Source organism: Hemiscyllium ocellatum, chromosome 6 (assembly GCF_020745735.1).
Source record: "Hemiscyllium ocellatum isolate sHemOce1 chromosome 6, sHemOce1.pat.X.cur, whole genome shotgun sequence".
NCBI lineage: Eukaryota > Metazoa > Chordata > Chondrichthyes > Orectolobiformes > Hemiscylliidae > Hemiscyllium > Hemiscyllium ocellatum.
Window position 1 is genome coordinate 99,719,381 of NC_083406.1, and position 27,046 is coordinate 99,746,426.

The 27,046-nt window shown below is 42.1% G+C and overlaps 1 protein-coding gene across 2 annotated transcripts in view; it reads left to right on the forward strand.

The window, feature by feature from the left end:
- The first annotated feature begins 16,665 nt into the window (after positions 1-16,665).
- LOC132816834 (anosmin-1) overlaps positions 16,666-27,046 on the forward strand; it is a 213,066-nt gene continuing 202,685 nt past the window's right edge. For both annotated transcript variants that reach the window (XM_060826808.1, XM_060826809.1), the window contains exon 1: positions 16,666-16,922. In XM_060826808.1, coding sequence (XP_060682791.1) covers positions 16,734-16,922 — 189 coding nt within the window. In that variant the 5' untranslated portion in view covers positions 16,666-16,733. The remainder of the gene's footprint in view (positions 16,923-27,046) is intronic.

Below are 27,046 nucleotides of genomic sequence, written 5' to 3' on the forward strand. Positions count from 1 at the left end.
TTCAGTAATTTTAAGAGATTGGTAAAGAATTATCTAGTTGTGATGTGGTTACTAAATATGAGATTGTTTTTACAAGTTCATCACTTGAGTGCTATTCATTATTTATGAATAAGAGATTTTATTTCAAAATGAAGAGAGTTTGAATTACAGCTGGATTAGTATTAAAGGCTTTTAAAAGTATCTATTACAAAGATAAGCTCATAGTTAATAATGGATGTGTGGCTAGGGCATAGAGGGAGCATGGAGAGTATGTTTCAGGTTTATGAGGTTGCGGCAAGTGGAGAAGGGAGCAGGGAAGGAACAGAGGTGTTATGGGGTATGAGGGGAAATGGAGAATACAGCAGAACATGGAATGAGAATGTGTTGTGAGGGCAATAAAGATATAAGGACCATGAAGGGGTCATATGAAATAGGTATCAGAATGCAGGGTGAGATTTAGGCAGCGTAAGACTGATGTTGGGAATGATGTAGCTTGTTACAGTTTGGAATTATCTTTCCTTGTGGAGGTTTGATCCCTAATTATAGTAAAATCTAAGTTGGACAGATATTTCATTGACACAGGAGTTGAGGGTTATGGAGGGAGGGAAGCTGCTGAGGGACTGTCAGCAAAATGGAGGTAAGGCCATAATCAGATCAATCATGATCTTATTGAATGGCAGAATAGACTCAACGGATCAGTTTGTGTTCTTGTCACTGTCTCTGCCAATGTTTGTACTCAGCCTAAGTCTCCTCCCATCTTCTTCTCATCTAAATCAATCCTTGTAACCATCCAATACCTTTTCCCTCACATGATTACCTAGTTTCCTCCTTAAAAAAATGTCTCTGTGCTGTTTTATTTCTCAACAGTTTGCCTCTCGTGTGCTGAAACTAGCCATGACCTCAATTTAGTTTATGTCACTACCTTTACTAGGACACCTTGCTGCTTACTCAGCCCATTGTTACAAGCAGCTGTAATCCATTGTAAAACTATTGCCAGATTGAAAAGAAATTAAATGACCAACTTTTCAGGAAAAGAATCAAATAGCAATCTGCTGCCTTTTGTCAGGAATTAAACTAAATTAACTCTACGTAGCTCAACACTCTATACCATTGAACAAATTCTAAGTGAATCCCTATGGTGTCAAAATGTAATAGTACCAGTCATCTGTCAATGGTCAATTATTACTCAGTTAATTTTGAAGGGTTGAACGAACGGAACTAATGAGCCTAGCTTTCACTAACTATCTGATAGCCACTCAAGCTGGGAATGTCAGACCTATGATGAAGCCGACAAACAAAGGAATCAAAAGTGCAGCAGCTGATTGTTGAGTTTAGAGGAATTTTGTCACTTGGAACCCAGAACACCAGATAGAAAGAGGAAATTTCAATTAGCATGTCTCTAACATAAATAACATGAGACTGGATAGGAATGTATAAATTTGAACTGAGAGAACTGCTCAGCCGTCAGGTGGATCAATATACAAATGAGTAACTGAGAGAAATGAGTGGACTCTGCTACAAGGTTTGGATGGCAATCTTGTGCAGCAGGATTCAGTTTTCACATCTTCAAATTTTGTCTGGTTCCTACATTCTGGCTCAGGATTGATAGACTGTCAGAACTTATTCACTATCCAGTACAGATTTCAAACATAGCCCAAATTTTCATCATTACATTGAAAAATGATTTGTCTTTTTGTTTTGATAAATGAAGTGGGATGGAAGAGGGATTGCATCATCAACAGGGACAGTGGAATCATCAGGCACTCGGTCAGGACACAGAGGCAATTCAAAGGAAAAATACACGAATATTGTTCCTACAGCATGGTGCAGTGCAGGAAAACTTTATTGCTCTCACATAAATGGTCAGCTAGTGAGTGCATCCAGTATCCTACTAGATGCACAATTAGCCTAAGCCACTGCCGAGTTTGCCACTCCCATCACTCAGCTACCAACAATTTTGGTTATTCATGACACATACTAATAGTAAAGTGCATAGACAGTGTTGCTTGGGGTACCTGCATTGGTCCTAATTATACTATTTCTTCTTGTGAGATCTTTGGAACATTCCTTATTCCAGTCCAGTGTTTGGCCTCTTCCCTCAGCTCATTTTTTCGGGCATTGATGATTGCATCTTGTTGTTTTCTGCTCTCAACCTGAGCTAATACATATAATTAATGCTGCTTCCATTTTCCACCCTTCTGTTACCTTCACAGAGTCCATTCCTGTCTCCTTCCTTAACTTTGGCATCTCCGTTTCTGGGGACAAATACTATAGGTTTATTTACTCCCATAGCTACCGTGACTAGTCTTACTTATTCCCTGGGTAAGTGCAAATTACTGCGGATGCTGGAATCTGAAACCAAAAGAGACAATGCTGGAAAATCTCAGCCGGTCTGGCAGCATCTGTAAGGAGAGAAAAGAGCTGACGTTTCAAGTCTAACTGACCCTTTGACCTGCTGAGATTTTCCAGCATTTTCTCTTTTGCTTGCTTATTTCCTACTTCCTGTTAGGACTCCATTCCATTCTCCCAGTTTCTCTATTGTATCGGTTGTGATGACGTACTCAATTCTGATGAAAGACCAATGACTTGAAATGTTAAAGAAACTGTGAGAACTGTCAATGCTGAAAATCCAAAACAGAAACAGAATTTGCTGGACAATCTCAACAGGTTTGGCAGCATCTGTGGAGAGAAATCAGAGTTAAACGTATCGGGTCCAGTGACCCTTCTTCAAAACTCTGATTTCTCTCCACACATACTGCCAGACATGCTGAGATTTTCCAGCAATTTCTGTTTCTGTTTCTGAAATGTTCTCTGTGTCTCTCCTGTTGCAGATGCTTTCTGACTTGCTGATTATTTGTGCCGTTTTGTGTTTTCATAGTTCCAGTTCAGCCTCATACAATTTTCACTGTTGCTAAAGCCAGATTCACATCTCACAGCTTGCAAATGCTGGCAAGTGGTCAAAATGTTGGCATAGTGATAATGTCACTGGACTAGTATTGGCAGAGCTGGGAATGTTCATTGTCAAGGAGCATGGATGGGACTGGTACTAACTTGACATTGTACAAGGCTTGGAGCCCATCTTTTCTGAGATGGAATGGGCTCCTCTTTTCAGACGCACACTGTTGAACCAAGCACCGTGCAACATCTGGTGGAAAATGTCTCAGCTTTCATTCCAGCCCAAGAAGCATCTATCCAACAGAATGGTAAACTGGAATATACTCAGATGCTGCAATGGTAGCTTAGCCTTCTGGATACTAGTGTGCAAAGTGGGATTCCAGGGTACTGCAGCACTCCTAGAAATCTGTTCTCTAGCAGAATCATGACGGGTATGGATAGGCTAAATAGACAAGGTCTTTTCCCTTGGCTGGGCGAGTCCAGAGCTAGAGGGTTTAGGGTGAGAGGGAAAAGATTTAAAAGGACTTAAGGGGCAACTTTTTCACACAGAGGGTGGTGTGTGCATGTAATGAGCTGCCAGAAGAAGTGGTGGAGGCTGGTACAATTACAACATTTAAAACATGTGGATGGTTATATGACTAGGAAAGGTTTAGAGGGATATGGGCCAAGTGCTGGCAAATTGGACTAGATTAATTTAGGATATCTAGTCAGCCTGGACAAGTTGGACCAAAGGGTCTATTTCCATGCTGAATATCTCTATGACTCTACCTGCGCCTTGATAACCCTCTATGGATATAGCCTACTGCTGGGAAATGTTGCCCCTCAATCTGCACCCCATTCATACAGCCCTGCACTATGTGGTTTCTGCTCATTCTTCCTATTATGTACAATGTCACAGGAAGCTTGACTAGATTGTTCATAATCCAACTGGTTTGGGCACAAGCCTAAAACCACGTCAGTACAAACTAGATACACTGTCCGATGGAGGGGGTTCAGTTCAATGGGGTCATTCCTGTAGAAACCTGCCATCAGTGAACTTCTCTTTGAATATGTGAGTCCTTCATAAGCATCATCTTGTTAATTGAAGAGGCTCAGAATGCATAAGAATGGAACATTTTTTAGCCCATTTTCCTAGCACCTTTCTGAATGAAACACCTTTCCCCATTCACTTTCCTGCATTCTTTTAGTGATTATCTTTAAGTTATGTATGTTTATTAACAACTAATTGTCCAGGAGAAATGATACTTGATCAACACCTCAAAACTATGAACGCTCCTATTAAATCCCTTAGCCATTTGTATTTCTTTACTTTCTCCTGAAGACCAACAGCTTCTAGGTTTCTAATGGTATTTTCTAGGATTTCAATTCATTTTTTTAAAACACTGTCTATTGTCTTCACTCACACTGCCTCATTTATTTCCCATTCTACTAAAAAGATATTCCTTGGCAATCACTGGTGCTGGATCTGTCTTCAGCACTATGAGTGCTTGACTGTGGAATCAGCTCCTATGTTCTGGTTGTGACTGAACAAACTACTTGCAAAGGTGTGGCATTCACTTTTCTTTCTCAGTCTGTGGCCTTATTGATAATAGCTGGAGCCTCATGAGCTATATTTAAGTATATGTCAATGTATCGTTTGATGTTAAAAATTTATACAGTACACCTGAATACCTAAGGCCACCTGGTTAAAATTGTTGCCATTTAGTGTTTATTAGTTTTCCTGCCAAAATGTACCACAACAAACTTCATCCCAAATGTATCAGACTGTTCAGTTAATCGTTCCTGTCTTCCTAATGAGGATAGAGTTCTCTTTTCCAACAACTAGGAACATTATACATATTTGTATAAACTCATTTACAACACAGAAGAAGGCCATTTGGCACATCCTGCTCCACTGGCCAACAAAGATCTGACTACAGTAATCCCATTTTCCAGCTTTAGCTCAGGAGACTATGACAATGCAAGTGTATATCTAAATAGTGCTTCAATGTTGCCAGAGTTTCCAATTTAACCACCCTTTCAGGCAGGCAATTTCAAACTCTCACCATCTTCTGGGTGAAAACTATTCTCAACTCTCCTCTTAACCTTCTGCATCTTACTTCAAATCTCTGCTCCTGGATTACCGATTCCTCTAATAATGGATAAAGTACCTTCCTATCCCCCTATTTTTACCGATTATAATCTTACACACTTCTATCTGGTCCCATCTCAACCTTTGCTGATCCAGTTTGCTTCAAAGACATTATTAAGGTGTCGAAATGATATTGAACTTCCAAAAGGACACATCTTTATTGAAATCAGCGTGCATCAGTGGCACAGTGGTCAGCACTGCTGCCTCACAGCGCCAGAGACCCGGGTTCAATTCCCGACTCAGGCGACTGACTGTGTGGAGTTTGCACATTCTCCCTGTGTCTGCGTGAGGTTTCCTCTGGGTGCTTTGGTTTCCTCCCACAGTCCAAAGATGTGCAGGTCAGGTGAATTGGCCATGCTAAATTGCCTGTAGTGTTAGGTAAATGGGGTATGGGTGGGTGTGGACTTGTTGGGCTGAAGGGCCTGTTTCCACACTGTGAGTAATCTAAACTGAATTTAGTTAGTGACAACGAAAATACAAAATAATCGGAAAGGTTTCCACTTTTGGATCCTAGGTCTCTCAGCAGAGAATGTAGCGATTTGTTATTTGATTGGGTGTGACTTATTTTTCCTCCTTTTGCTGATCGCGATGTGTTGTCTTTTCACCAGTTTAGACACTCGGAAAGTTTCAGTTTTTCTCCACAGCGCGGCGTCCTTTTCTGCTCCATTGCCCTGTTTTAACAGAGCCCATGCCTCACGTTGCGAAAAAAAAATCAAAGACACTGTTTAACCGGATTTTTATTTTTGGAGTTCATTTCACAATCTTCGCATCTGAACATCCGGCAAAACACGATTCCAGAAAGCTACAAGGCTGGAAAGTTATTTTTGTTTTACTTCCACAAGAGTTATTTAATGTGAACTAATATTGATTAGAGGATAGTCGTTCAACATAATTGGTATTGATTTAATCCTCTGATTCTAGTGAACTATTCTGTTCACATTAGTATGACATAGATTTCACACTTTAGATTAAAAGCCCTTTCGGAGCAAAAGTAATTTTATTAGTACACTAAACATGGGCTTCGTTATTTGAAATTAATGTGAACTTATCACGAGTAATTCTCATTGGGTTTCTTTTAATTAACGCTGTGTATGTGTGTGATTATATGTGTGTCTCTGTGTGTGTATGTTAAGTGTTTGGGTAAGTTATCAGACATCTACATTGGCTTGAGGTTCGGAGAATATCACGCTACAATATTCACCTATTTTAATTATCTTAATTTCCCTGGTTTTACTTCTTTGTTTTTCATTTGTGGAATGTCAATCTAGCGTTTATTGCCCATCCAACGCGCCCTTGTGGTAGTGATTTGTACATATGTATTTGTTACTGACCCTGAACAAGACATGGGGTGTTAGAAACCGGTCCGAGGAGAAGTAAATATGGATAAAGTGGACTGGGATGAGCAGTGGAAATACAATAGGACAACTATAGAAGGAGAACCAAGTCAGTCTGGAATGCAGTGCAAATATAGCCAAGTTAGCACAAATAGGAGAATGGTAAGGCTAGATGGCCTTTATTTTAATGCAATGAGTCTTGTAAGACAAATGTGTTGATTAACATATAGGATGTGATATCATTGTTATCAAGAAAATGTAGCTGAGGGAGGGATGAGACTGTCAGCTCACTATTACACAGTGTAGAGTATTTTGGCATAATGGTGGGGTGTAAGAGATGAGTTAGCATTACAGTATTGATCAAGGAATCAGTGCTGCAGTATGGAGGGATGATAGCTTAGATGCTTCTTCAAATCGGGCATATAGGTAGAACTTTTATGAGGCAGTACAGTTGCTCAGTGGTTAGCACTGCCACCTCACAGCACCAGGGACCTGGATTCAATTCCAGCCTCGGGCAATTGTGCATCTATTTGTGTGGAGTTTTCACATTCTTTCAGCGACTGCATGGGTTTCTGGGTGCTCTGGTTTCCTCCCACATTCCAAAGGTGTGCAGGTTAGGTGGATTGGCCATGCTAAATTGTTCATAGAGTCTAATAGGGATGTGTAGATGAGGCGAATTAGCCGTAGTCAATGTGGGTTACAGGGATGGAGTAGGGGGCTGTGTCGGGGTGGGTTGCTCTTCGGAGAGTCCATGTGGTCTCTGTGGGCCGAATGGCCTGCTTCCACACTATAAGGATTTATGATTCTATGAACTTAACAACAAAATCACTTTGCTGGGTGTGGACGGAAGACCTCCAAACAATCAGGGAGAAATATGTAGGCAAATCTCAGAAATATAAAAAATAATTGGAGAATAAAAGTAGGGGATTACAAATTGCCCAATATTAACAAAGTATGAAAGGCTCAAAGAGGACAGAATTCTTAAAACATGTCCAGGAGAGCTTTTCAAGCCAGCGCACAGCAAGTCCTATAATAAAGGGAGGAGCTAGACCTAATTTTAGAGAATGAAGCCAAACAAGTGGTAAATGTGGCAGTGGGAGAGCATTTCTATGACTGCATTAATTTTCAAATCCTCTCTGGCCACAAGAGAGATGGGTGCCAGAGGACTGGAGGACAGCTAATGTGGTGCTATTACTGGAAATGGTGGTAGGGATAAAGCAGGGAACTACATGCCAAAGAATCTTACATCTGTGCTCAGAAAACCATTGGAAAAAAATTCTGATGGATAGAATTAATCTCTACTTGGAAGGGTAAGGATTAATTAGGGAAAGTCAGCATGGCTTAGTCAGGGGATTTCATGTGAAATAAAATTGAATACATTTTTCAAGGGTGACTAGGTGTGTAGGTGAGAGTAGAGTAGTTGGCATAGTTTACATGGACTTCATTAAGGCTTTTACGTAAATAGTGAGGTCTGCAGATGCTGGAGATCAGAGCTGAAAATGTGTTGCTGGTTAAAGCACAGCAGGTTAGGCAGCATCCTAGGAACAGGAAATTCGACGTTTCGGGCCAGAGCCTGATGAAGGGCTCTGGCCCGAAATGTCGAATTTCCTGTTCCTAGGATGCTGCCTAACCTGCTGTGCTTTAACCAGCAGCACATTTTCAGCTTCATTAAGGCTTTTGGCAAGATATATATCACAGACTGGATAAGAAGCTAAGAGGCCATGGAATCAGGGTAACTTGACAATTGGATCCAAAATTAGCTCAGTGGCAGAAATCAGAAAGTGATGGTCGAAGGGGTTTTTTTGTGACTGGATGTCTGAGTCCAATCATGTACCACAGGGTTTGGTGCTGGGCATTTGCTGTTTGTTGTGTATGTTAACGATCTAGGCATAATTGTCAGAGGTGTGAACAGTAAGTTTGTAGGGAATGCAGAAAATTGGTAGTGTGGTAAATAGTGAGGAGGAGAGCCTTAGACCACAAGACAATATAGATGGTCTGGTCAGTTAGGTTGAATGATGGCAATTGGAATTTAATCCTGAAAAGTATGGGGTGATGCATTTTAGGAGGACAAAATAGAAGGTTAAACAAGGCAAGGAAATTCACAATGAATAGTAGTACCCTAGGAAGTACAGAGGATCAGAATGAACTTGGTGTGCATGTCCACAGATCTTGGAAAGCAGCAAATCAGATCGGTAAGATGGTAAGAAAGCATCTGGTACACTTGCCTTTATTAGTCAAGGCATTGCATGCAACAACAAGGAATTAATAATGGAGTTGCATGCAATATTAGTGAGCTCACAACTGGAATACTATGTGCAGTTCAGATATCCACATTAAAGGAAGGCTGTGATTGCTTCATAAAGGGTGTAAAAGGAAAACACCAGGGATGTTGCCTGGGCTAGAGTGATTCAGTGAAGAAGAGAGACTGGATAAATCAGGGTTGTTTTCCTTAGATTGAGAAGGGGGATCTGACTGAGGTATAAAAAGGCCTGAAGGGCATAGAAAGGGTCAATAGAGAGAAACTACTCCCCTTAATAGAGAGGCCAATTTTATTTGAAATCCTTTTTAAAACCTGTATTCAGCAAATTAATTACAAAACACAGGACTTGTGAATTTAGCAAGGTATTGAATTTAGCAGTAAAACAAAGCAGAAATATTGTCCTCCTGGGAAAGAGGCCCAGTAGGAAATGTGTGTGGTTTCTGCAGGTTGGTATATCACAGATAATGATGTGAGAGGAGGCTATCAATAAGATAATTGCATGGGGGCATCCCACTGCTATTCCCTGAGGATCGATCTCTCCAAGGGGAGGGATGGCAGTTGTATGTTACCACACTAAATTCAAATGAACTTAATAAATAAACTGGTATGATCTTTGAAGCTCATTCACATAGGAATGTGTTATGGGCCTATATTCCTTTCCAAACCATTTTTATTCTGTGTTTCTTTCACCCTGGCCTTCTCTTCACTCCATAATTTGGTGGCCATTCTTCAGTGGCCTAGGTCCCAAGCACTAAAATTCTCTCCCTAAATCTCTACTGATCTGTCCTCCTTAAAACCTATCTCTTTCTTTAGGTTTTGTGACCACCGTTATAAATAACTCATGACATTTTCTGCTAACTTTTGTCTGACAGTACTCTGTGATGTGCCTTGGAATATGTTACAACATTAAAAGCATTATATAACTGCACGTCATTGCTTTATTGCTTATAGTTCATCTGTCATGATTTTAGTGAGCTTTTGCATTTTGAAGTTTCAGGATGTAACCTTGTACTTTCTGTCTTATTCTTGAAATGAATAGCTATTAACCCATTTATGCTGCATGAAGTTTCAAGGAACTTTAAAATCATGTGCAGTACAGTACAGCAAAAGGAAGGTAGCTGTTTGGATTTACCAGTGGTTCAGTAACAAGGGCTTTCCATGTATGATGGCTCATGTAGATCACAAAAAGCCCTTCTTAGCAAAAATCCAATTCTCCTCCATTGAGTTATAATGCTTCTGAATATGTTGCAATAAAATCAATGATTGTTAATTACCTCCAATCTCTAATCTTCTTTTCTGTCTAAAGTTTTAGAGACTACTGTTTCTGCCAGGTCCTGTTGCTTTGTCCTCCAGTTTCCTGTGTGAATTCAGTTGAATCATGATTCTGCCCCTTCCACATCACTGAAAATGACCTAACTAAACTCATAGAAAGACATTCTCTTTGATTGTGGCTAAGGTGCTTCTTTGAGTGGCACGGTGGCTCAGTGTTAGCACTGCTGCCTCACAGCGCCAAGGACCCAGGTTCAATTCCAGGCTCGGGTGACTGTCTGTGTACATTCTCCTTGTGTTTGCGTGGGTTTCCTCCGGGTGCTCCGGTTTCCTCCCACAATCCAAAGATGCGCAGGTTAGGTGAGTTGGCCATGCTAAATTGCCCATAATATTCAGGAATGTATAGGTTAGATGCATTAGTCAGCGGTAAATGTAGAGTAGTAGGTCTGGGTGGGTTACTCTTCAGAGGGTGAACTTGTTGGGCCGAGGAGCCTGTTTCACACTGTAGGGATCCTATGATTCTTGGTGATATATTCAAAGTTGATGTTGGAGAAAGTGAGCAAGCCTCTTTGTCACATTTGACATTTGAAGGAGCTACGAAATGAAATTACCTTCCTCAATTGCTCTGCAATCCATGGCATCTTCAATCACATCCTCTTCTTTCTACACTTCATCCCTTGTTCAGCTTGCTGCTCTTGCTTGTGAGGTTGTCTATCTGATTGTATCCAGAGCATCTACAATGATGACTTCTTGTCCTATGTTCAAACTAACAACACCTTAGTCTTCCTTTGTCCCGTCCTGTTCCTCATTTTCATGGTATCACATTGTGACAACAATTGAAACATGGGATTAGTCTTTACCAGCAATGTGAACTTGTCTACATTATCCTGAGCTGAATCAGACTGTGATGCCTTGATTGACCCCTAACTGAAACTGAGTTTCTGACCTCCTCCTCCTTCCCATCGTAAAGATGGAGGAGCTTCCACGTGTGTAGCATTGTTTTTCACCAGCGCTATATCAGCCTCCCCAGATCTGAAATCCTTGTACAAGCCTCTGCAGTCTTCACATATGCCGATGTTGTCCTGGCCAATGAAGCACACACTACTATCTCTAAGCTAAATTATCTAAAATTCTGTTGCTTTGATCAAGTACTCCCCGAAGTGCTACTTGCTCATCTCCTTGTCCTGTCAAATATACATTTGCCCCCGTGCCCAATATATCAACATTAAAATTTAAATCCTTGTATTTAAATTCCATCATATTTTTGTAACCTTATCAAATGCTGGAAACCTCCCCCTTTCCTGAACTCTATACTTGACTCCTAACTGTTGTATACTTTTCTCTCTTTGCCTCACCATTAGTCCCTGTGCCTTCAGGTGCTTAAGGCCTAAGAATGTGAATTCTTTCCTAAAACCCCTTTGCCTCTTTACCTCCCTTCTTTAAGGACATTCATAAAATCTATATCTCTGACCATGTTTATGGTCCTCCTTTCTTAATCTCTCCTTTGGCTTAGCATCTGTTTTGCCTTAAAGCTTACTGTGAAACATCTTGAAATGTTTTTCGATGTGAAATGTGATTATATAACTGCAGGTCATTGTTTGTTGTTGTTACATTCAATTTATATATAAAAAATTGAAATCGAGATGGATCGAGTGGAAATTCTGTCTGACCTGCAAAGGAGAATAAGATAATAAGTGAAAGTGTGGGTTGGTCTCTCAGCTTTAGTTCCTTTCTTTTAAGTGAAATGACTCACGATATAATATGCTAAATAAACAGTGTTGGCAGATGGATAGAGGAAGGGAGATGAGAGCATCAAAATTGAAATTAGTTATTAAAACATTTCATTTCAAAATTGGAATATTTGGACAGTAGTTGCAAGAATTAAGTAAAATTTGATTCATAGTTCTCTGCTCTATTGTTTCTGAAATTGCTGGGATAATGAAAGGCCATCTAAAATCAGCAGAGCAGTTGACAGGGGATTGAAATGAATCGTATACAAAGGAAAATAGAAACATCTACTTCACTGTTAGTGTGAAATAGAATAATCCAAAAGGAATGTCATGTCAGAGATTCTATAATATACAATCACGAACATGCACTCAGGTAAATTGCATTGCTTATGTTGATGTTTATAAAATAAAAAGTATGTGATATTTAATGTCCTGTTAAAGTTAGATGAATTTATTGAATGTTGGACTATTTTAAAACTGTGCTTAATGAGTTCAGACAATGTGGAGGGGAGGTGGAAAATTTTCCCTGGTCACTACATGATAGTGAAATTGTAAACACATTTTGTAATGCATTTGTGATGTTGCAGCACATAATAAACAAGCTCATTCTTTTGCCATGTTCTGAGCTTAACTCGACTAGTTTGAAGGTCCCTTTGTCACACCAAACACTCTAAACTCAAGAGAATTGTCCAGTTGCACTGAACTGATATAATGTTCTAGTCACTAAACAGGGAATAGGACACCATTCTCTGATTTTATACATCTGGCAGATCATCCAAAGACAGTTCAACAACCTCTGCCCTAAAATACTTGCAAAACTCTCTTTATCTACAAAATTTGGCTATTGTCTGGTGGGGAAGGAACTGAAGATATTCTAAGTTTAAGCATGTTTTTAAAAAGATTGCTGTGTACATATGTGCGATTGTAGTTCTTCAGGAAGACATGATTCACTTTGAGTGTTTGCTTTACCAAACACCACTGTTTTGTCTACAAGAGTGATCCTAATTCCCTTGTGGAATGACACTGTAATGTTCTGTTCTACCATCGTTGTTATCCTTTGAATGTGGCTTTCTGCATTGCTACAATCCTGCTCAACAAGGGATTCATGACTTTCCATTATGTTAGCATCCTGGAGTCTCCTGGTCTGAAGTCACCAGGCTATGCAGATCTGCAGTATACTTTCTAATTCCAAGCTTAGTTACTAGCCCCTCATCTGCTCTGTTGGCAATATAGAACTTTCCATCTCTGCATCATTAAAAGCTTCTACCACTGTTAAAAGGTTAAACCATTCCTAATTAGTTAAAATCTCAATGTCTCTGACACCCTCCTATTATCCTATCAATTTCAACTCCAGTGACAAGCATTTTGAAATGCCAACAATTCCCTTGCACAAAGTGCACTCCTGCATCTTAGCACTTCTCAAAGGCTCTACCTCTCTTTCGTAGTGTGTCAAGTGGGGTTCATTTTCTTGTTCCCACTTTATTTTGCTCCCTGGTTTTGTCCCACCCTATTCTAGTTATCTCGTAGGTTGGAATCACAACACTATAAGTGCGGGAGTGCAACATAGTCAAAAATGCTATTTTTTTAGATGAAGTGTTTTCTCTGTCTGAGTGGATGTAATAAAACCCCTGGCATTGCCTATGATACAGCAAGGCATTCTTTCTGTGTCTCAGTAAATAAATATCCCCCAATTAATGTCGCCAAAGTCTGCTCATTTAGCTCATGTCTCCTGTGGAGTTAATATTGTATAACAGCTTCAATATATTAAATGCTCTTTAAACAGTGATCAGAACAGACTTTTATGCACCTTAACCTAAAATAGTACCTTATTAAACACCTGCATTGCACTCTCATACAAATCAAACCTCACAACGTGACAAGCATTAACATTCTTTCCTGCTAACCAATCACCAGTCAACAGAATCATCAATTTTTATTTTATTCTTTAATTTTCAATGCCCTTCTATCCAATCTCTAGGTAACTATTGCTTCGTTGAGAATTCCATATTTAAATATAATGGAGTGAAAGTTAACATTCTTTAGAGAAAGAAATTGCTATCCCTTACCTGATGTGGCCTACATGTGACTCCAGACCCATAGCAATGTGGCTTATCAGTAATTAAGGGATGGACAATAAATGCTGGCCTAGCCAGTGACATCCACATCCCGTGAATGAATAATCACAAAAAAGTAATTACAAAGAACTAAGTCTAAAATAAACTTAATAAGAAGGTATTAGTATAAATTCAATTCAAGCACAGAATTAAATAAATCAGTAGAAATGTATAGCACGCACTCCTTTATGTGAAAACAAACTTGGCTGGAAACTCCTCTAGCCAATGACTGCTGACGAATGAATCACACCAGGGACAGAACCCTACTGCACATGAGAAGAAAATTGGGTTAACTGCTTGTCCATTCTTCCAGCCCGTGGGAGAGTAGGAATTTTCCTCGTCCTTTTCCTTACGTTTTCAGCTTTATTCCAACCCTTGCCTGAGTCCAGCTATTCTCACCATCCTCGAACCCTGCTGGTTCTGAATATTTCTCATTGTCTTGATTCCTGAAATATTTACGTAATTTTCAGCATCATGAATAATGCAACCTCTCCATCGTACATAAAGATAATTAAAACTCTACATTCAACAATGACCAAACAAGAACATTACTGGTATAATATGATGGGTAGTTACAGAATGTTCAAGATCACTTGGTGGTAGACAGGAGTTGCTATTATAGGTTTTTATTAATTGTGATTACCTACTGAAGACTTAAAACACACTGAAGAAAAACCCTTTGACCTGTATGTTCTGTTATTTAAGTAGACAGTATGTGGAGACTTACTCACTGTATTTCTGGTATATATACTCAGTAATTTGTACAAGTACGTGATTGCAGGCATTCTTTACGCTGTGAAATAATGTGTCTGGTCAACTGACAGTTAAACCCAAAATAAGCACTTGACACAGAAAGGATTTATTGCATGCTTGCATTGGTCTTGGCTAGCAATAAATTGCATTGCCCACCACAACCAATTCCTTTCAGTTCTTAAAATGATGGTAAGCAAAGGAGCTTGCAACATTTTGGTTTTTCGGCATTAATATTGCTGCATCTACAGTAGTAGTTGAAAGTTCACAATTCTGGTTTATAGTGTCCAGGCTCAAACAAACCCAGGTCGGACTGCTGCACAATGTGTGGTTACAATGCCTTCATTCCAGTGATAGAATTGTGAATGCTTATACAGCACAGTTATACTTTTCCAAGCTCTCTGATCATTCAATATAATACATCCATTTATATTTTAAAATACTCAGAAGTTGGTTTATGGCATAGGTTCCTAAGAACCTGGTAAATTTCTAACTCAGGAATTGACCTCACTATAATAGAATGCCAGCCATTGCCCGATGGTTGCACTTTACTTCTGAGCTATGGAGACTATGGATTTAAAGACTTGAGCACATGGTTCAAGTTGACCCTGCAGTGCTGTACCTTCAGAGATGCTGTTCCTTGGATGAGACATTGGAGCTCTCCAGTATCTGTGACAGATTCCATGCCCTACTTTTAATTGGAGCAGGGAATATTTATCTCTTAATCTACATCAATGCAACAAAAGGTTTTATCATTACTGCATTGCCATTTGTGGGCCCTTGCTGTGTGCACATTGAATGCCACAGGCCCCTACATTATAACAGTGACCACATTTCCAAAGCACTTCACATGATCACATTACAGCCCATCCAGACCACACAGCTCTCCAAATGAACATTGTCTTATTGCCATTTCCCTGCCTACTCCATTTAATCTTGCATCTTTTCTCATGCCCTAATTCTCTCTCGAATGCTGAGTTTGAATCATCCTTTGCCACGCTGCAGGTAGTGCATTCCAGACTTTAACCAGGGCTCTCCAATGTGGGCTTTGGTATATGAAGTGGGGTTGTGAGCTGAAATGTGGGGGTTGCAAACTTGGGGACAGCATTTCCTGACCCTGGCAACCTCCACTGCTCAGGATTGTGACAATTTATGCCTTGAACTGGCACACGCACCAACAGATTCAAGAACAGCTTCTTCCCTGCTGACATTAGACTGATGAATGGACTCTCTAACTTAAAATAATGTTGAGCTTGCTTTGACACGTGCGCAGTGTAACGTGCCTCACTCTGTCTAAGCACTCTTTGATCTTTATGTCCTTACTTGCTATGATCTGCCTGTACTGCTCGCAAAACTACACTTTCCACTATACTCCAGTACCTGTAACTACAATAAATCATATCAAAGGTGGTGACAGTGAGAAGAGCGCTTGGGATGCACCTCTCGCTGCATTTCCATGTCGCTTTTATTTCTTTTACTAGTGGCTGGAGCTCTCTCGTTCCCATTGGCTGCAAAGTGCTTCCGAGGTTGTGCAAGGTGCTATTTAAGTGCAAGTTCTTCCCTTCGTTCATGCACACCACGTTGTGTCAAACTGAAGCGTTGTTACTCTGTCTCCTCTAGAGGCTCCCGTAACTGCTTCAGGTAGACAGGAGAAAGTTAAAAGTTGTAGTTTAATTGAACATTCCAGGGCACAGAAAACAAAAGAAACCTGTCAGAGGTCTAGGTGAATAAACGGGTTGCCCTGATTTCTGTTGCCTCGAGGACACCCTTTGAGTAAGGGCTGCTTTTAAATTCTTCCATTGTTTACAATCACGATTTAATTTAAATTTCTGATTCAAGCTGTAACTTGTGAAATTGCTTGAAACTTTGAAGCTGTGTTTTACAGAAGTGTATTTAGTCGTAACCGAGGCAGGGGGCATAAAAATACTTACATTTAAACATCACATTTAGTTATTTACAGCATCTGGTACTAGACTAATAAAGGGTGGGCCCAGCTAAAGTTATGAGCTTCTCAGCTCCCCCCCGACCTCAGCGTTTTCTACAATGAGTTGTGAGTGTTCGAGTTGCACACCTCCAGGAGTTTGTGTGCGGGGGGGGGGGGACCAAAGACTGTCAATCAAACACCACTGAGCCAATTGAGCGCCAGGAGGCGGCGGTAGGAGTTTGGAACCCAGTCTGAGAAAGTAGACTGAGAAGTGATCGCGTTCAGGACGGACTCATCAGCCCACGGCTTCAGACATCAAAACGCGAGGCTTTTTACCCTGGCAGCCCATGGCTCGGTGCAGTTCCCTGGCTGCCCGTGTGGCCCTCGTCCTGTGCATTACAGCCGGCTGGAGTCTGGCTGGCCGCAAGCAGGAGGAGGAGTCGCTCGCCAACGACAGTGTCTCCAAAGCCAGATGCACATCCCGTTGCCTGAGCCTGCACATCACCCGGCTTTCAGCTTTGTTCAAGAACTTTCAGGTAGATTAGAGCTCATTACTTCCACACGGTATAAAGGGCTTGCTTCAGCCGGGGCCAGGCTGCTGTGTTGGCTCCCTGAGACTTACTGCACACTCACGGAGTTCTCATTCTCTCCAGTGATGCAGAAAGTCTTGGTGTGAGAATTGTTCAGGTGATGAAGGTTCGGTTCAGGTGCGGTCGGAAGTGTCCACAACACTGTCCAAGCACACACTGCGCCGCCAAACAACGCTGCCATTTCGGCTGCTCTTGAGATTTTACAGACGGCGAATGAATGGATAGATAAAAAACATGCAGGGTTCACTCCTTCAAACAAAATCACGAGTTTTGGAAATTGCCTTCCAACTTTTTGTATTCCCCTAATGTTTTGAAAGTGGATATGGCCGGCACTGAGGTGCTTTTATAGGGAAATAACTCGTGTGCTAGGATCGGGACAGATGGAGTTAGATGTTTAGTTTCATTTCTGTCAAACTGCCCGGGTTGACAGGATATGTGGGAGGTACCGTGAAGATTTTCTTGGTTAAATTTCGGGAGTCCAGTTCAGCGCTTTCGGCACATTATGTAACGTGTGAAACTTCGGTGAAAGAAAGTGTTGGGATCGTGCCAAACCTTTCCAGGAATTTTTCTTTTGGGAGAAAATCAACTGAAATAGTTGAAAAATCGATTTGGGGAGAATAAAAATCCGGGGGATGGCTACTTCATAATCAAGTGTTTGTACTCGACAGTGATGTCAGCTTCCATGTTCCAGTTCAGGTTTAATTCATTGATACAACAGAAACAACGATTGAAATATGAGATAGTTTCCATCCCTCTGTGTCTGTTGTCCAACCCGGTTCGGTTTCAATGTCGTTGTATATTCCGGTGGACCTGGAGTGCAACAGTTAAAAGTTGCACTGCACAAGGGCCATCTGCCGCCCTCCTTGTAATTGGGTTTAGTTTTGGGTGAACAGGCGAACAGGCGGCAAGTGTTGGTTAAAAATACGGGGTAGACCATTTAGGACAGAGAGGAGGAGAAACTTCTTCACCCAGAGAGTGGTGGCTGTGTGGAATGCTCTGCCCCAGAGGGCAGTGGAGGCCCAGTCTCTGGATTCACTTAAGAAAGAGTTGGATAGAGCTCTCAAGGATAGTGGAATCAAGGGTTATGGAGATAAGGCAGGAAGAGGATACGAATTAGAAATGATCAGCCTTGATCATATTGAATGATGGTGCAGGCTCGAAGGGCAGAATGGCCTACGCCTGCACCTATTGTCTATTGGTTGAGGGCGAAGAAGGGAGAGGGAGGTCAATTCGAAGTGCCGCGACGCCTTCTCAAGGTGGACTTTTTATAACCTGTCCTTGATGTTCCTTCACACTGCTGACGGCATTCCGATTGTTCCCACTGCCGTCAACAACAAACACCCACACACTCGGCAGGTCAGAGGGAAAACCCAAGTCTGTCTTTCTTTCTGAGTGGGAAGGTAACTTATTGGCGAAAATCCAACCATTTCAAGAGAATTTGGGTGCTTATATTGAATCGTTTTTTATTTAAGTCTCGCTTGCACTAAAATGATCCCATTTCTCCTGAAGAAACTTTGGGTGCAGTAACCCGGCGTAATATTGGTAGCAAAAGTAAATCTAGACTCAGTGCGAGGCAAATTTACCAGAAAAAAATGACGACAGACACTTTACCAGAACAAATAAACGAGCCGCCCCTTGACTTGATTAGCTGGATGGAGGATGCCCAGATTTAGCTCCAGGTATATGACAGGATTGGCCGAAGGAGTGAGAACAGCCACTATCTCAGTACAGAACATCATCCTGTTCTGTCCACCCTCCACGCTGATACTGTAGATCCAATCTGGGCACTGCATGAAACGGACGCCTGAGGATTTCTTTTGGGATCTCCGTTTTATTGGGTTTTCATCCAGCCAGCATGCTTCACATCAATATCTTAATTTCCTATCCAATTGCTGAGTCTGCAATGCAGAATAAATATTACCGAGGTACAGTGGGCAAAGCCACCGAGGCGGACACACGTGGCTCTGTTTATAGGTCACACCAGGCGAGGGCTGAAGGGAATTTTGGTCGGCACCAGTGTTGTCTAGTCTTTCTGCCCCCGAGGGTGAAGGCGAACTTCGCCTGATCCAACCACAGCAGTCACTGAGGGAAGGTTGGGGGTGTGGAAGGGGGTGTCTGTCATTGAGAGAGGGGGCAGTCATCGAGAGGGAGTCCGTCATAGAGAGGAAGGCAATTAAAGTGAGGGGGCAATTATAGAGAATGGAGGCAGTTATAGAGAATGGGGCAGTTATAGAGAGGGGACAATTATAGAGAGGGGACATATAGAGAATGGGGGCAATTATAGAGAATGGGGACAATTATAGAGAGGGTAGTTATGGGGGGCAATTATAGAGGGGGGCAATTATAGAAAGGAAGCAGTTATAGAGAATGCGGCAGTTATGGAGGGGGGCACTTATAGAGAATGGGGCACTTATAGAGAATGGGGCAATTATAGAATGGGGCAGTTATAGAGAATGGGGCAGTTATAGAGAACGGGGGCGTTATAGAGAGGGGGCAGTTATAGAGAGGGACAATTATAGAGAATGGGGCAGTTATAGAGAGGGGACAATTATAGAGAGGGGACATATAGAGAATGGGGACAATTATAGAGGGGGTAGTTATGGGGGGCAATTATAGAGAGGGCAATTATAGAAAGGAGGCAGTTACAGAGAATGCGGCAGTTATGGAGGGGGGCACTTATAGAGAATGGGGCACTTATAGAGAATGGGGCAATTATAGAAAGGGGGCAATTATAGAGAATGGGGCAGTTATAGAGGGGCAGGTATAGAGATTGGGGCAGTTATAGAGAGGAAGACAATTATAGAGAATTTGGCAGTAATAGAAAGGGGGCAGTTATAGAGAGGGACAATTGTAGAGAATGGGGCACTTATAGAGAGGGGGCAGTTATAGAGAGGAAGGCAATTATAGAGTATGCGGCAGTTATAGAGGGGGCAGGTATAGAGAGAGGGACAATTATAGAGAATGGGGCAGTTATAGAGAGGGGACAATTATAGAGAGGGGACATATAGAGAATGGGGGCAATTATAGAGAATGGGGACAATTATAGAGGGGGTAGTTATAGGGGGACAATTATAGAGAGGGGGCAATTATAGAAAGGAGGCAGTTATAGAGAATGCGGCAGTTATGGAGGGGGGCACTTATAGAGAATGGGGCACTTATAGAGAATGGGGCAATTATAGAAAGGGGGCAATTATAGAGAATGGGGCAGTTATAGAGGGACAGGTATAGAGATTGGGGCAGTTATAGAGAGGAAGACAATTATAGAGAATTTGGCAGTAATAGAAAGGGGGCAGTTATAGAGAGGGACAATTGTAGAGAATGGGGCACTTATAGAGAGGGGGCAGTTATAGAGAGGAAGGCAATTATAGAGAATGCGGCAGTTATAGAGGGGGCAGGTATAGAGAGAGGGACAATTATAGAGAATGGGGCAGTTATAGAGAGGGGACAATTATAGAGAGGGGACATATAGAGAATGGGGGCAATTATAGAGAATGGGGACAATTATAGAGGGGGTAGTTATAGGGGGACAATTATAGAGAGGGGGCAATTATAGAAAGGAGGCAGTTATAGAGAATGCGGCAGTTATGGAGGGGGGCACTTATAGAGAATGGGGCACTTATAGAGAATGGGGCAATTATAGAAAGGGGGCAATTATAGAGAATGGGGCAGTTATAGAGGGACAGGTATAGAGATTGGGGCAGTTATAGAGAGGAAGACAATTATAGAGAATTTGGCAGTAATAGAAAGGGGGCAGTTATAGAGAGGGACAATTGTAGAGAATGGGGCACTTATAGAGAGGGGGCAGTTATAGAGAGGAAGGCAATTATAGAGAATGCGGCAGTTATAGAGGGGGCAGGTATAGAGAGAGGGACAATTATAGAGAATGGGGCAGTTATAGAGAGGGGACAATTATAGAGAGGGGACATATAGAGAATGGGGGCAATTATAGAGAATGGGGACAATTATAGAGGGGGTAGTTATAGGGGGACAATTATAGAGAGGGGGCAATTATAGAAAGGAGGCAGTTATAGAGAATGCGGCAGTTATGGAGGGGGGCACTTATAGAGAATGGGGCACTTATAGAGAATGGGGCAATTATAGAAAGGGGGCAATTATAGAGAATGGGGCAGTTATAGAGGGACAGGTATAGAGATTGGGGGCAGTTATAGAGAAGAAGACAATTATAGAGAATTTGGCAGTAATAGAAAGGGGGCAGTTATAGAGAGGGACAATTATAGAGAATGGGGCAGTTATAGAGAGGAAGGCAATTATAGAGAATGCGGCAGGTATAGAGAGAGGGACAATTATAGAGAATGGGGCAGTTATAGAGAGGGGACAATTATAGAGAGGGGACATATAGAGAATGGGGGCAATTATAGAGAATGGGGGCAATTATAGAGAATGGGGCAATTATAGAAAGGGGGCAATTATAGAGAATGGGGCAGTTATAGAGGGGCAGGTATAGAGATTGGGGCAGTTATAGAGAGGAAGACAATTATAGAGAATTTGGCAGTAATAGAAAGGGGGCAGTTATAGAGAGGGACAATTATAGAGAATGGGGCAGTTATAGAGAGGGGGCAGTTATAGAGAGGAAGGCAATTATAGAGAATGCGGCAGTTATAGAGGGGGCAGGTATAGAGAGAGGGACAATTATAGAGAATGGGGCAGTTATAGAGAGGGGACAATTATAGAGAGGGGACATATAGAGAATGGGGGCAATTATAGAGAATGGGGACAATTATAGAGGGGGTAGTTATGGGGGGACAATTATAGAGAGGGGGCAATTATAGAAAGGAGGCAGTTATGGAGGGGGGCACTTATAGAGAATGGGGCACTTATAGAGAATGGGGCAATTATAGAAAGGGGGCAATTATAGAGAATGGGGCAGTTATAGAGGGACAGGTATAGAGATTGGGGGCAGTTATAGAGAGGAAGACAATTATAGAGAATTTGGCAGTAATAGAAAGGGGGCAGTTATAGAGAGGGACAATTATAGAGAATGGGGCAGTTATAGAGAGGGGGCAGTTATAGAGAGGGGGCAGTTATAGAGGGGGCAGGTATAGAGAATGGGGCATTATAGAGAGGGGGCAGTTATAGAGAATGCGGCAGTTATAGAGGGGGCAGGTATAGAGAATGGGGCAGTTATAGATGGACAATTAGAGAATGGGGCAGTTATAGAGAGGAAGGCAATTATAGAGAATGGGGCAGTAATAGAAAGGGGGCAGTTATAGAGAGGGACAATTATAGAGAATGGGGCAGTTATAGAGGGGGCAGGTATAGAGAGGAAGGCAATTATAGAGAATGTGGCAGTTATAGAGGGGGCAGATATAGAGAATGGGGGCAGTTATAGAGAGGGACAATTATAGAGAATGGGGCAGTTATAGAGAGGAAGGCAATTATAGAGAATGGGGCAGGTGTAGAGAATGGGGGCAGTTATAGAGAATGGGACAGTTATAGAGAGGGAGCAGTTAGAGAAAATGGAGGCAGTTATAGAGAGGGGGCAATTATAGAGAATGGAGTAGTTATAGAGAGGAAGGTAATTATAGAGAATGCGGCAGTTATAGAGAGGGGGCAGTTATAGAGAATGGGGCAATTATAGAAAGAGGGCAGTTATAGAGAATGGGGCACTTATAGAGAATGGGGCAGTTATAGAGAATGGGAGCAATTATAGACAATGGGAGCAATTATAGAGAGGAAGGCAGTTATAGTGAGGGGGCAGTTATAGAGAATGAGGCAATTATAGAGAATTGGGGGCAATTATAGAGAGGAAGGAGGTTATAGTGAGGGGGCAGTTATAGAGAGGGGGCAATTATAGAGAGGAAGGCAGTTATAGTGAGGAGCAATTAGAGAGAGGAAGGCAGTTATAGTTGGGGGCAATTATAGAGAGAGGGCAATTGTAGAGAGGGGGCAGTTATAGAGAATGGGGGCAGTTATAGAGAAGGAGAAAGTGAGGACTCCAGATGCTGGAGATCAGAGCTAAAAATGTGTTGCTGGGAAAGCGCAGCAGGGCAGGCAGCATCCAAGGAGCAGGAGAATCGACGTTTCGGGAATGAGCCTGAAGAAGGGCTTATGCCCGAAACGTCGATTCTCCTGCTCCTTGGATGCTGCCTGCCCTGCTGCGCTTTCCCAGCAACACATTTTCAGTTATAGAGAATGGGGGCAGTTATAGTGAGGGGAATGCAGTCACGGGGAGGGGGCGGGAACATTCGGAGAGAGGTCTGCAGCATGAAAAAAGGTTTTTGTACTCACCCAGTCCGGTCATTTACCTGCTGGTTCTAATCCCATTTCCCACACTTGGCCCAGAACCTTGTAGGTTTGGGTACCACAGTATTACTGATGTGTCTTGTTGGATGGAGGGCATGTAAATATGGTACAACACAGGAGGAGGCCATTCGGCCCAATACTGCCTGTGCTTACTCTCTCAACGAACTTACGCGATTAGTCCTACCTCCCCGGTCTGATCCCACTCCCCGCACCCCGTTATTTGTTAAATTCGAGCCTTTTGTAATGTATTGAACTGGGGTTCAGATGTTGTCAAGGTGAACCTAGAGCCCATGGTTCCTGTCTGAAGTACACACGGAGCAGCATTGGAAACCTGGTACTGTATCTGTCCAGAGGGAGATGGGATGGTGTTTTTCCTGGAGGTTCCGCGTGTGACCAGGCTGTGAGCTGGAAAGGCGAAGTTCACCAATGAGCTGGACAAATATTGAAAGACACTTCGCAGTAGAACGCAGAAAGTTCCCGATTTATGTGCTCGGTTTTCAACAGATCAAACACCTGTGGGTTTTATTGATCCGAGGCGGCTCTTGTTGGCTCTATTACAACCGCAGGTTGATACTCACCACGAGTAAATGTTTATTTCCCTTCACCCCTCCAGCCTGGGGCTCAGCATGTTTACAAATGAATTACAGCGCCAAGTCCCCGAAAGGTTCCTATCTGGTGTCAAAAGTTTTTCCTCCTTTGTTCACAGTGAGCCCAAATACTTGTATTATTTCAAGGCACATTCTCCTCCCCATTATGTTTGCTTTTTTCTATCACGACACAGGTATTTTCGTTGTGTCCCAGACCCGTTACTCTCCTGCCTGCCTCCTGCCTCAGTCACCTGTTTTTCTGAACTTCTTTTGAGATAAAGATTAAAAATCAACTCATTTTGAAATACAAAGCAACGAGAGAAAAGACGGAAAGATACTTCATGGTCAATGTAACTTCATTTGAGGATGAAGTTGTTCACCTGAACAATTAGTGCAAGCTATTACCATAATTTCCGAACGCACTTCTGTGCTGAACCTGCCCTGAAAGAATTAGTCCCCCTGCAGTAACGTGCAAATATGGAGTTAGATCAATGTTTAAGGCAAAGTGTCAATTAATTTGGTATATTCCCCAGAGTTAAAATTTGAATATTGCTTAGAAATGGGATGCACAGAGTAAATAATATTTTAATATCAGAAATACAGAAGGCAAGCATTCAGTACTCAATGGTTAATGAACGTGATACATCTTCAGTAGAGAGTAGACACTATGCTCACATTCTGTCATGTGCCAATCCCTTTATATTTAACACCTAGTTAAAGAAGTAAAACATTCTTGTGCTGCGTGGGTGTTCCCAGCAAACTCCATCTACTCCAGTAGCGATATAATGTAACTGTTTTCAGTGTATATCCTGGAGAGGGAGCTAAATTGCAATTGTAATGTTCAACAACGTTTCCTTTATGATACACCAACAATTAGCCACAGGATTCCTTGTAGCTGAATTATTTACCAGTAAAAATCTGTGAGTGGCATGCATTATATAACGAGTATAATTCACAGCCCTGTCACTGAGATTGACAGAAATGAATAATATGATTGCAGTGTTTTCTGCTAATTTCTTCATGGGGCATAGGCCACACTGGCTGGTCAGCAATTACTGCCCAGCCTTAATTGCACTGGAGAAAGTGACCACTGCAGTCCTGGGACTGGTGGGAACACACACAGTACTTTTAGGAAGTGGATTCCACGATTTTGAACCAGCAACACTGGTTCAAATAGTGATGTGGTTCCAATTCACAATGGATTTGCCTTTGAGGCGATCTTGCAGTTGGTGGTTGTCCTTCTAGCTGATACAAGTCAAAAGTTTGAAAGATGCCATCTGATGAGCCTTGGTAAGTCAGCACATTCTGTGGTTAGCATATACTGTACAGCTGCCACCCTGCCCCAGTGCTGAAGGAGCAACAATCAAGTAGGCTGCTTTGTCCTGGATGGTATCCATTGTTTTTGGGGGATATCAGAGCTGCACTCATCCAGGCAAATTTTTAAGATGGCATTCATGTATTTGAGAGATAGGAGATGGGTTACTTGCCACAGAATTCTTAGTCTCTGACCTGCTGTTGTAAATGCTAAAATGCTGTACATTTCAGTTTCTGGTCAATGGTAACCCCAGAACGTTGATAATGGGGAATTCAGTGATAATAATGCTACTGAGTATCAAGGAGCTATGGTTAGATTTTCTCCTGTTGGAGATGATCATTGCCACACATGTAATAGTACAAATGTTACTTGCCACGTAACATTCCAAACCTGGATATTGTCCAGGTCTTGCTATATCTGAATGCAGACTACATCAGCATCTGGGAGTTGCAAATGGTGCAAGTAGTTCAGTGCAGGACTGAGGGATGCTATGTTTCCAGGAAAGCCTTCTTTTGGAGGAGTGTTAGTCAGGCTCCCATCCACAAAATTCGGTGGATAGAAAAGAGCTTATGGATGATTTTGACAATTCTTTCCCTTGAATATTGGTTAATATCCTGGTGAATACTTATAGGAAACAAAGAGTAGTGATAAACGGCTCCATTTCAGAATGGCAGGCAGTGACCAGTGGGGTACCTCAGGGATCGGTGTTGGGACCGTAGCTTTTTACAATATATATTAATGATATAGAAGATGGTATTAGTAATAACATTAGCAGATTTGCTGATGATACTAAGCTGGGTGGCAGGGTGAAATGTGAGGAGGATGTTAGAAGATTACAGGGTGACCTGGACAGGTTAATTGAGTGGTCAGATGCATGGCAGATGCAGTTTAATGTGGATAAATGTATGGTTATCCACTTTGGTGGCAAGAACAGGAAGGCAGATTACTACCTAAATGGAATCAATTTAGGTAAAGGGGCAGTACAAAGAGATCTGGGTGTTCTTGTACACCAGTCAATGAAGGTAAGCATGCAGGTACAGCAGGTAGTGAAGAAGGCTAATAGTATGCTGGCCTTCATAACAAGAGGGATTGAGTATAGAAGCAACAAGGTTCTGCTGCAGCTGTACAGGGCCCTGGTGAGACCACACCTAGAGTATTGTGTGCAGTTCTGGTCTCCAAATTTGAGGAAAGACATTCTGGCTATTGACGGAGTGCAGCGTAGGTTCACGAGGTCAATTCCTGGAATGGCGGGACTACCTTACGCTGAAAGACTGGAGCGACTGGGCTTGTATACCCTTGAGTTCAGGAGCCTGAGAGGGGATCTGATTGAGACATATAAGATTATTAAAGGATTGGACACTCTGGAGGCAGGAAACAGGTTTCCGCTGATGGGTGAGTGCCAAACCACAGGACACAGCTTAAAAATACGGGGTAGACCATTTAGGACAGAGATGAGGAGAAAACTTCTTCACCCAGGGAGTGGTGGTTGTGTGGAATGCTCTGTCCCAGAGAGCAGTGGAGGCCCAGTCTCTGGCTTAATTTAAGAAAGAGTTGGATAGAATAGGATAGTGGAATCAAGGGTTATGGAGATAAGGCAGGAACAGGATACTGATTAAGGATGATCAGCCATGATCATATTGAATGGTGGTGCAGGCTTGAAGGGCAGAATGGCCTACTCCTGCACCTATTGTCTTGTCTACTGTCTATAGATTAGATTAGATTCCCTACAGAATGGAAACAGGCCCTTCGGCCCAACAAGTCCACACCGACCCTCTGAAGAGCAACCCACCCAGACCCATTCCGCTACATTTACCCCTGACTAATGCACCTAACTCCATGGGCAATTTAGCATAGCTAATTCACCGAACCTGCACATCTTTGGACTGTGGGAGGAAACTGGAGCA